General features: G+C 34.2%; 2 protein-coding genes across 2 annotated transcripts; both read left to right on the top strand.

The window, feature by feature from the left end:
- The first annotated feature begins 4,829 nt into the window (after positions 1-4,829).
- On the top strand, positions 4,830-5,267 carry LOC127104957 (uncharacterized). Its single transcript, XM_051042093.1, has one exon. The coding sequence runs from the start codon at positions 4,830-4,832 to the stop codon at positions 5,265-5,267; it is 438 nt and encodes a 145-aa protein (XP_050898050.1).
- Positions 5,268-8,929: 3,662 nt separating this feature from the next.
- Positions 8,930-10,749, top strand: LOC127101643 (uncharacterized). Its single transcript, XM_051039112.1, has 6 exons — positions 8,930-9,049; positions 9,161-9,293; positions 9,455-9,558; positions 9,641-9,785; positions 9,891-10,031; positions 10,130-10,749. Exons 1-6 carry the CDS (start codon positions 9,000-9,002, stop codon positions 10,595-10,597), a joined length of 1,041 nt encoding a protein of 346 aa, XP_050895069.1. The 5' UTR covers positions 8,930-8,999; the 3' UTR covers positions 10,598-10,749.
- The last annotated feature ends 670 nt before the right edge of the window (positions 10,750-11,419 follow it).

Genomic DNA, 11,419 nt, shown 5'->3' with positions numbered 1-11,419 from the left:
GAATAATCCATGCTATGTGATGAATATTTCTCTTGTTGTTGTTGTTTTTATGAACATGTGCTTGATATGCTCTTCATGATTGTTGTGATTGCATGGTTTGTTATGGTTGTGTTTATGATGTTGAAATCCTTGTTATACATGTGCATATGAACATGTAATATGATAAGTTTTGTTGGAAGAAGAAATGGATGGTGTGTTAGAAATGAAATAATAGAGGAAATGGTATCTGTGAAGTGAAATGAGAAAATGTGAGTGGATCAATCGATTGGCCTCTGTCAACCAATCGATTGACAGCCTTTGGTTTAGAAGAAAAATGGAATTTTCACAGGACCAATCGATTGACACTGCATGTCAATCGATTGCACAAACTTGCTGTATATGAACATTGGAAATTTTCAGCAGGATCAATCGATTGACACTCAGGATCAATCGATTAACATGCAACAAACTTTGAAAAACAGAAATGTGAGAGGAACCAATCGATTGGGTTTCCCCAACCAATCGATTGACTCAAGTTAAAAACCTCAAAATCCATTTCTTAAGTGTTTATAAATGCATTCTTCCATCCATTAATCAATTGTGATGCTATGTTTATGTTGAATACATGTTAATGGTGAAAATTACATGATGAATCTAGTGAGTTAACCTAGGATTGAAATTAGGTCATGAGTGAGGTTTATAATCTAGATAACGCGAGAATACAATATTCATTCGTACGACGCTTATGTGGAGGTCGTGGACGAATTATTGCCATGATTGAGAATGAGACGCATTGTATGGAACATGCCATGTTATTGTTGTGTATTGTGGTGAATGAAGTCACCTATGATTGATGGATTTTGTTATGGTTCATGGAACCGATGATTATGGAACCAATCATGTATTCATAATGTGTGTTTTTTGTGATGGTACACATCTCTATTGGTATGCTTAGACGTGTAAGCATTGGGATGTGGGACTAATGATTCGAGCCTCAATTGGGTTTGAGCCCCAACCATGGCGGACATGGGGGAAAGGTGGACACCTAGGTGGGTTAGAGTCCCATACGGTGAAAGATACCCTAGGTGGGTTAGAGTCCCATACGGGTGACGGTCGCTTGAACTGGGGATTAAGCCTCATAGAGGACCCGATATCCACCGCGAAAGTCGAACCATACGAGCATGTATGAACCGGGCCTAGCTTAGACGTAAGTCCGTTCAGGAATTGATTCGTCGTGATCTGAATAATGATCGTGGTTGAGTCATGAGAGCTCAAATGCATGTTACCATACAATTGCGAGATAGTTTCCCCATCGCTCAAGTCTTTGTTCCCTTGTTGACTTGAGTTGGATATGAGTTGAATATTGATTAGAAACCCTGTAGAGCCGAGTGGACCCATATGATAGGAGAACTCACTAAGATTATTATCTCATCCCATTATTGTTGTTATTTTTCAGGTCATCCTTGCAGGTTGAATCTATGAGAAGATGTTATGGATGTTCCAAGGGATGCTGTTTAGCATGATCTTCCGTTGTGGAGTTGTGTGCAATGAAGATATTGCACATAGTTCTTAGATTTTTATTGTTTAGGCATTATTGTATGACATGTTCCATTGATGTTTTTAGTTTTGACATGTATATATATATATATATATATATATATATATATATTGATGTCATTAGGCACTTATGTTGGATCAGTATCAATTATTAACACTTGTATGATATTATTCTAGATATATATTATACGGATTGTTACATTACCTGATAGGCTGAATTACTTGCCACTATATTACAATCCTGAAAATCAACAAACAAACAAAAAACAAAACAAAAAAAGCTAACAAGACTCTAATATTGGTTAAAATCGACAAGAGTCACCGGCAACGGTGCTAATTTGATTTGTCGCACACGAGTCAAAAATGAGTTTAAAAGTGTAGTAAAACAGAAGCGACACTCGAATGTCGTATCACAAGGACTCTTGAATGTTATAACCAAGCGAACAAAAAGAAAAAGGATTTTTAAGGTTCAGGACTTAAATCGAAGATGATTAAAGATAGAAGCAAAATTGATAAATAAGCTAATCTACTGTATTGATTTCCTACTTATCATTGATTCTTATAACTCCAGTTCTCTAAGCAGATTCGATCCTATTCGATTATAATACCCACTGACAAGCGCAATTGGTATTATGTGATGTATTTTCCTAATTTCTGGATTAAGAAAATGGGTTTAAGCTGTCGTGAATTAAGCAAATGGGACTTAATCTTACATGATAACAAAAAATTTACGCTAATGTGATTATAGTTAATGATCATACAACAATCGAATTTAATCAAGTCTATCCTATAAGCAACAATCGAATTAAGCAAGCGGTCGGAAAAATAGAAAACCGGCCCAAAACTAAGTATTTTCTTAAGTCTGAACTGTAAATGAATTATACAACTCTTCTAAACTCCAAATTTTCTTCTAACTTCAACATAAAACTTGTAGCTTATCTTCTCAGATTCCAACACATATTAGAACACATTAATCCGATTCTTGTAGCTCAAGTTATGACCTGTACAACGAGAAGGTGTAAATAACAATTTATTCATAAAATAAGCACTTATTCATAAAATAAGAAGAACTCAACTTAAATTCCAAAAACCTATTAAAAGCAATTAAAATAATGTGAGAAACCATATAAAAGTCTTAGAACAAAGTAAAAGATAATGGATTAAAATACACTGATCAAAGGTTACTATCAAGAATAAGTATCCTCTTCCGAGAAAATGATATGATGGATCAGTTAGTTGGTGCATGCGTGTTTAATAAGATTGATTTGTGATCAGGTTATCATTAGATTCATGTGAAGACATAAGATATTGTGAAGACTGTGTTTAGGACCCGATATGGTCACTACGACTACTCGATGAAACTTTTGGTGTGTCTAATGCGTCAGGTGTATTCATGGAGTATATGAATAAGATCTTCCATCTTTACTTGGATCAATTTTTGGTTGTGTTCATTGATGATATTTTGGTGTATTCCAAGACAGATGAAGATCATGCAGAACATCTGAGAGTTGTGCTACAGACTTTGTACGAGAAGAAGATATATGTGAAGTTGTTTAAGTGTGAGTATTGGTTGCGTGAAGTGAGTTTCCTTGGTCATATGATTTCTAGTGGTGGTATTGTTGTTGATCTTTCGAAGGTTGATGTCGTGTTGTAGTGGGAGACTCTTGAGTCTGTTACAGAGGTTAAAAGTTTTTTGGGTTTGTCTAGTTATTACAAAAGGTTTATAGATGGCTTTTTGAAGTTAGCTTTACCGTTGACTCAATTGAATCGAAAGGGTCAGGCTTATATGTGAGATGTTTAGTGTGAAGAGAGTTTTCAAGAACTCAAGAGAAAATTGACGTCATCACCAGTTATGATTTTTTTGACTTCAAGTGAATCGTTTATGGTTTATTGTGCTGCTTCAAAGATGGGTTTAGATGGTGTGCTTATGCAGAATGGTCAGGTGGTGGATTATCCTATCCATGATTTGGAGTTAGCAGTTATGGTATTTGTGCTTAAAGTTTAAAGACAATATATGCATGGTTCTAGATTTGAAGTTTTCATCGATCATAAGAGTTTGAAGTATTTGTTTGATCAAAAGGAACTGAATATAAGACAGAGGGGGTGGCTTGAATTTATGAAGGATTATAATTTTAGTTTGATTTACCATCCTGGTAAAGCCAATGTGGTAGCAGATGCGCTGAGCAGGAAGTCCTTGCATGTGTTGGCATTGATGGTTCGAGAATTTGATTTAATTGAGCAATTTCGAGATCTTAGTTTGGTGTGCGAGATGACTCCTAACAATGTGAAGTTAGGTTTGCTAAAGTTGACTATTGGTATTTTTGATGAGATCAGAGAAGGTCAAAATGTCGACTTGGGATTGATTGACCAGTTTGTGTTGATCAATTAAGGTAAAAAGGTAGATTTCAGAATTAATGAGAATGATGTTATGAGATTCCGAGACAAAGTTTATGTGCCAGATGTGCCAGATCTTAAGAAGAGAATTCTTGAGGAAGGCCGTAGGAGTAGTTTGAATATTCATCCCGGTGCTACTAAGATGTATTAAGATCTTAAGAAGATGTTTTGGTGGCCATGTATGAAGAAGGACATTGCTGAGTTTGCTTATTCTTGTTTGACTTGTTGGATGCCGAAGATTGAGCATCATAAACCTTCAGAATTGGTGCAACCATTGAGTATTCTGGAGTGCAAGTGTGATAACTTTTCTATGGATTTCGTGAAGAATTTGCCTAAGACTTCTAAAGGAAATGATACGATCTGGGTTTTTATGGATATGCTGACTAAATCGACTCATTTCATTCCGATAAAGATCAATTACCCTTTATGGAAGTTAGCTGAGGTGTATACCGAGAAGATTGTCAATTTGCATGATATTCCTTTAAGTATTGTTTCAGATAGATATTCGAGGTTCACTTCGAGGTTCTGGGAGAGTTTGCAGGGAGCCTTAGGAACGATATTACAATTGAGTTCGACTTATCATCCACAGATGGACGGTCAGCCAGAGGGGACTATCAAGTATTTAGAGAATTTTTTGAGAGCTTGCATGTTGGAGCAATAGGGTAATTATGATACTTACTTGCCACTGATTGAGTTTTCTTGCAACAATAGTTTCCATTCTAGTATTGGAATGGAACCGTTCTGGGATTTGTATGGTAGAATATGTAGAACGCCTTTGTGTTTGTATGATTCTAGTGAAAGTGTTGTACTAGGACCAGAAATCATTCAATAGACGACTGAGAAGATCAATATGATTCAAGAGAAGATGAAAGCTTCACATAGTCGGCAAAAGAGTTATCATGATAAAAGGAGGAAAGCATTTGAGTTCCAAGGAAGACCATGTATTCTTGAGAGTCACTCCAGTGGCTGGTTTTGGTCGTGCGTTGAAATCTCGAAAACCTCACGCCACATTTATTGGTCCTTATCACATTTTGAAGAGAGTAGGAGAAGTGGCCTACAAAGTTGTGTTACCACCATCTCTTTCAAAACTCCATAGTGTGTTTCATATGTCGCAACCTTGGAAGTACATTCCTGATCCGTCTCATGTGATTCAAATGGACGATGTGCAAGTTAGAGATAACTTGACCGTGGAGGCATCATCATTGCAAGTTAATGATCGTGAAGTGAAGCACTTGAGAGGTACGAAGATTGATTCAGTGAAGGTGGTATGGGGAGGAACTGCTAGAGGAAGCATGACGTGGGAGCTCGAGAGTCGGATGAGAGAATCTTATCTATAGCTGTTTCGTTCAGGTAATTTTTTAGGGCAAAAATTCTATAAGTGGAGGAAAATTGTAACACCCCGAATTCAATTAAATCATTTAATTGAATTTAGCTGTATTTTTATTTTATTATTTGAGTGATTTAATATTCATTTTATTATTATTTGGAGAACATATGTTGGTGGGAGTTAGGAAGAGTAGTAGAAATTAAGTAGAATTTTTAATTAATTTTAAAATGAGTAAAAGTATAGAGTAATAAATAAAAGGTTTAAATAGTCTTTTGGTCCATGTAAGTTAGCAAGTTTTTGATTTTGGTCCATGTATTTTTTTTGTCTTGGTCACTATATCTCACTTTTGTGTTGGTTTTAGTCCCTAAAAGCAAAATCCGCAGGAAAAACCGAATGAAAATCCGCAGGAAACCTGCGGATTTTGACTTTAGGGACTAAAACCAACAAAAAAGTGAGATATAGGGACTCAAACAAAAAAAATAAAATTACAGGGACCAAAATTAAAAACTCGCTAACTTGCAGAGACCAAAAGTGCATTTAAGCCTAAATAAAATAATATAACTCAAGATATTTTGGTGGAAATTAGAGTTTTAAAGAAAAGTAAGGGAAATTAGAGATGGGAAGGATAAAAGTGGAATAACCAAAATAGTGGAATTAGATTTTAATTTAAAGAGAAAAGTGTGAGGCTTGAGGGAGTTTTACTGACTCGTAGAAGTTGCGCTTAGAAAAAAAAAGGCAAGATGCAAAGTGAGAAAAACGAAGAACAAAGGCTTGGGAAAGAAGATCATCATAGCTAGAGCTTAAGTAATTGCTGGAAATTCAGGTGTATGTGTGTGTGTGTGGGCTATACTAATATAGGGTGTATTGCATGAAGGATAGAGAAGGATCATCACCCTCATATAGGTTTTATTCTCCATTGTTGCGTCTTATGAGTTTGATGATAGTTATGTATAATCCATGCTATTTGTCATGTTTAATGTGTGAATTCGTACTCTGTAATATGTTGAATATTATGCATAAGATGTTGGTATGAATTCTGAAATCGCTTATTTCCATTGATGTGTTTTGGTGTTATAAGCATAACCTTGAATTTATGATTAATTGATGAAATTGAATGATAACCAATGCATATGTGATAATGTGATTGTTGGATAATATATATTTATTTGTTTTTTGTGCAATTTGGGGTGATGAGATCAAAATCGGAGCTCCGAATGAGCTCTCATGGCCAAAAATGTAGAAACTGCCTCCTGCATCATTATAACGGGCGTCACGAGCGCGACAAGATGCCCATCATGCATATGGGTTGGCTGACGGTCCTCAGCAGGGTGACAGGGAGACCGTCATAGTTTTCAGGTAGGATTTCTCATGTAGATCGTCACATGGGTTACAGGTGATGAGGGAAAGGGATTATGGGATGGGTGACGGTTGTCACCTAGGTGACAGGCTGCCCATCATGGCAGCCAGAGATCGTTTTTGAGCGATCGATCCTGATTTCGATGATGTTTTCTCGTGTAGTCGATGTTGGACTGTTGTTTTGGTGTATTTTATGAAATTAATTAATTAAGGTGAATTGTTATGATGATGAAATAATAATCAAATTAATTGGATAATTATAAGTGGTAATTTATGATTATGTGTACGAGCTTTTATGTTGCGAATATAATTATGTATTGTGAATGTAATTGTATATGTTATGTTGAGGTGTGTAGTTTAGAAGTGGAGACTACTGTTAAATTCTATATTGCATGTTGGTTATGGTTAGAAGTGGAACCATAATTGTTGTTGTTGCATTATTTGTATATCATGCATCATATTGCGTCAGTGTGTTGAAAGAGCTGAGTCATGAGTTCAGAATTGGGGGTTTGTGGTCGTCTAGGGTTCAAAAGTGGGTACCCGGTTCGAATGAGGAACCATTGTTGAGTGGACCATATCAGTAACAAACCTCTCATGTCCAAATTGGTACAACATGCATAGAGTCGAGTTGTGAGTCATATTATATACATAAAGATCATGTGAATTGAATTGTTGTATTATTGCATAATTGAATGTGTGTTATTGATTGTTAGATTTAAGCTACCCTTGCATTCTTTTACATCGTTAATATATTATAGTGTATTCTCACCCCATTCTTGTTTGTTTTGTGTTACTCTGTACATTATTGTACATATACTCAGGATGAATAAGTGTTGTTGTGAGTTGGAAGATGGCCTTGGAGATTTTCTTCGTTTATTTTATCGTTTATCGCTATTTAGTTGATTTAATGCTCTGATTTGTAACATGGGGAAATATGACATTTATTTGTTTTGAGTTAATCATTGGATTATGTTAATTTCATTGAGTATTTTCTTTGATGAGATAATTGAAGCTTATGCTATTTATTTTGAATTCCGCTGCGAGTTTTGAAATTAATTGGAAAGTATGTATGTTATGTTTGAGTAGTATCCTAAAATGTTGGTTTATTCTTTAATTTATGAGTCAGGGTTTTAGGGTGTTACAGTTAGGGTTTGTCCACAACGGCGAGAAGCCATGTTGAGTGGTGTTTTGTGGTGGTTTAGTGGACCGGCTCATATGAGGTGAGAGGGCTTGTTACAAAATGATGTACTTCGGTGTAAGCATATATGGGGTGTGATATGTATAGCTTCCGATCTATCTTTGTTCCTTCGGGAGGGAGATATTTATAGGCCTCTTAGGTCTAGGGTTCTCTTGGAAAGGCCATCGTTCACCCAGTCAATGGTGGACTGTTGAATCCATATTTTCAAGAGGACGTGAGTCAGTTACGACCCTGTCTTCTCTCTGCCCAAGAAAACGTCTTATCCCACGTTGTCCATGACTGAACGACGGGAAAACTTTGGGGAGAGGAGATACCTTCCCTAGGGCGACACATTATCGCCTCTTTTCTAAAGTGTCCTACAATCTTCACCTTAAACAAATCCTTTTACAAATATATCATTACACAAACAAATTCAACTTGCTCACCACCAATTCGTGAATTTGAAATTTATTTCCTTTCTAAATACTTCTTATATTATATTAATTCGTGAATTAGAGATTTATTTTCTTTCTAAATACTTATATTATATTGTATTGGATTGAAGAAGTGAAAATAACTGATTTTGATTCAATTAATGAACATGCAGTACTTGCATGCATCTGCCACATTTCCTGCCTCAAGTTTACCAAAATATGACATCCTGTTGTCATTGCTTGTGACACTTCAACTGATAATATTCTTTTCCAATTTAATTAAACAAAAATACACCCCTTTTAGCAACATGGTTTAACTTAATCTTTACATTTTTTTTCGCTGCATCAAAATGAAGTCTTTAATTAGATAAGTTATTATATGAAAATGTGTTCACTATAATATAATATCATTGCTTTTTGTTCCTTTTTGTTGAAATTTTCAAAGACCCTTTGTCATAAGTACATAACACCCTTTTCTACACTTTCCTAAATTATCTTCCTTTTTGCCTCTAACCTCTCTATTGGTTTCTTCCTTGGTAATCAAGGAACTACTCTTAATGGAGTTTTGAGTTTTTCTCTTCATGAAAGCTTCATTTCTTTTCTTTGAAGTTTCATCAATGTACTGATTCTTACCTTAACTTTATGTTCAATCATTCTAAAAAATACACACACATTTATATTTACCTTAACCACAACATAGCCTCTAATTAAAATATCCAACAATAAATAAAACCATTTTCCTTCTTAGGCAACAAGATTTCCTCATATTCTATATATGATACAATTGTTAAGGTGGCTATTGAAGCCTAAACTCTATTCAAAATGGTACAATATTACAACACTAACCATAATTTTCTGTCTTTTTTATTATTAAAAGTTGGTACCTTAGTGTTTTTCTAATTTATGTTTTTTTATTTCATTTTGAAAAAATAATAGTTTATATTACGTGAAGTGTATAAAGACGCGGTTAGAAACATTACAAAAGAAGAGAAGATTTGTTCATAAATTTACGAAGAGTGACATCGCAGAATTTCTTAGGAGAGGACGTGATTATGATGCATATAAAAGGGTAATATTTTTCTTTACACCTCCTTAGACACGACACTAACACACAAATACGTTAGTATTGGACATCATCATGCGCAGATATCAATATCAGACAATCTTAATTCTCGACACTATGTTTGTTTTCGAATTTGAAGACAAAATTGCTCTTTGCATTTGAAACAGGCCGAATGGCTTCTTTTCGAAGAAAGAATGTTATCATGTTATGAATTTATCGAGAAGTTTATTGAATCCATATCAGATCATCTTGAAGATTTAATCAAGCAAAGGTGTGTTTTTCTATATATGCATGCATGCACTTAATTACGTCGCAATTCTCAAACATGAAAAAATCATGATCTTGTTATATAGTGATTGTCCTGAGGAATGCAAGGAAGCTATACCGTCGTTGATGTACGCCGCAGCAAGAATTTCTGATTTACCGGAATTGCGTGATCTTAGGACTGTGTTTAAAGAAAAATATGATAATTCTCTTGAACCATACATAAATAAAGAGGTAACACAAATTATCCACTCTTTTTGATTATTGATAATTTTTTTTGTTGAGAAAATATATAATTTTTGTTTTTTAAGACATGGTTAAATAATTGTTGTTTCTTAGTTTGTTGAGAAATTGAGAAGAGATCCTCCTACAAGAGAAATGAAGATTAAGTTATTACATGATATAGCTCAAGAATTCTCTATTAAGTGGAATGCGAAGGGTCTCAAGAAAATACTATATACATATCCATCGTTATATGATGTGAGTAACCAACTTATACGCTGCAGTCAGATCAGATCTTTCTGCATAACTATCAACTGAACTGATTTAACGAGAGAATGTATAATTTCTTTTATCAGGAGAAATCTGGCGGAGAAGAATATAAATACGAAAGTGATGAATTCGATGCATCCAAAGAAAATGAAGCAAGCCATCAATATAGTAGTGATGATGAAACAACAAGCACAGACACGTCATCAACCCATCATCATGGAAGAAAATCTAGTTCAAGTTCATTTGGAAGTGTTTCTGAAGATGATGAACAAAAAGTAGAAGAAGGAATCAAGAAACCAAGATCCTTTTTGCTAATTCCACCCCCTTATCAGATCAAACAAAAAACTAACAGCAATTCCAACAAAATAATGGATTCTGAAGTACTTGAGAGAAATGCTGTTTCTAGTGAAATGAAAACGGCAACTTCTGTGGACATAACATCGTCGTCAAAAGGGAATGCACAAAGGTGGAGTGATGCATGGCGTGTGCCTTCTACTGTACCTGATTATGATGAATTCATTGCTCGTTTTAAGGCTTTAACAGGAAGGTCATAGAAATTTATTATGATTATTGTTTAGTTATAGTGGACTTGATTAATCAATCTTATGTATTTAACATATGAATTTGAATTTCAAGATTAGAAGATAAATATGATACAATACAAAATTTAATTTTAATATACAGTTACCATAAATAATTGAACATTTGTTGGGAGTGGGAAGCATAGAAATATCAAATTTGTTGTTTGGAGTTGGCACATCATAGGATTGAATTCTAGTGGTGGTTCAAATTTTAATTTTTGAAGCAAAACTCCTTTGTTTTACCTTAATATGTTATAACTCTTGTTTCTTTGGGTGGAGTAACCATACTACTTCAATTGCTTATAAAAAAGTACTTACAATTCAAATTCAATATTTTTAATAATTAACTTTTATGATTGGTTGATACATAGTATATTATTTTTATATTAAGAGTTTAAGAATTAAACTCCTTAAAGGTTATTCTAAACAATAAAGAATTTTTAATAATACATTTACTTATTTATTTATTATGTATATAGAAGGGTTTTTTAATAAAAAAACTTTCTATAATACTATTACCATAGACTATAGTTTAAACATGCATTTTTCTTTAAGAATATAATTTATGGTTATGAGTATTTACCTTAGACCCTAAGCTTACTTTAAATAAATTACTTATGTTAGGGACCAGCCAAACTATATGAAATTCTTTTCTTCGACCGGAAAGATGTAAAACATAATGTATGTGATAAGATTAAAGAAATAAAAGATAAATTACAAATAAAGTAAAATGACATGAGTAATTGGTAATCTAATTCGGTGTAAATACACCTACGTCTAAAGAGTGTTAATCCA

Source organism: Lathyrus oleraceus, chromosome 7 (genome assembly GCF_024323335.1).
Source record: "Lathyrus oleraceus cultivar Zhongwan6 chromosome 7, CAAS_Psat_ZW6_1.0, whole genome shotgun sequence".
Lineage (NCBI taxonomy): Eukaryota > Viridiplantae > Streptophyta > Magnoliopsida > Fabales > Fabaceae > Lathyrus > Lathyrus oleraceus.
Note: the sequence above shows the minus strand (reverse complement) of the source record. Positions and strands in the feature narration are given on the sequence as shown.

Coding starts and splice junctions, on each gene's coding strand:
- LOC127101643 (XM_051039112.1), top strand. CDS start 9,000: ATGATACAATTGTTAAGGTGGCTATTGAAGCCTAAACTCTATTCAAAA. Junction 9,294..9,454: donor ATTATGATGCATATAAAAGG/GTAATATTTTTC, acceptor CATTTGAAACAG/GCCGAATGGCTTCTTTTCGA. Junction 10,032..10,129: donor CATATCCATCGTTATATGAT/GTGAGTAACCAA, acceptor TTCTTTTATCAG/GAGAAATCTGGCGGAGAAGA.
- LOC127104957 (XM_051042093.1), top strand. CDS start 4,830: ATGATAAAAGGAGGAAAGCATTTGAGTTCCAAGGAAGACCATGTATTC.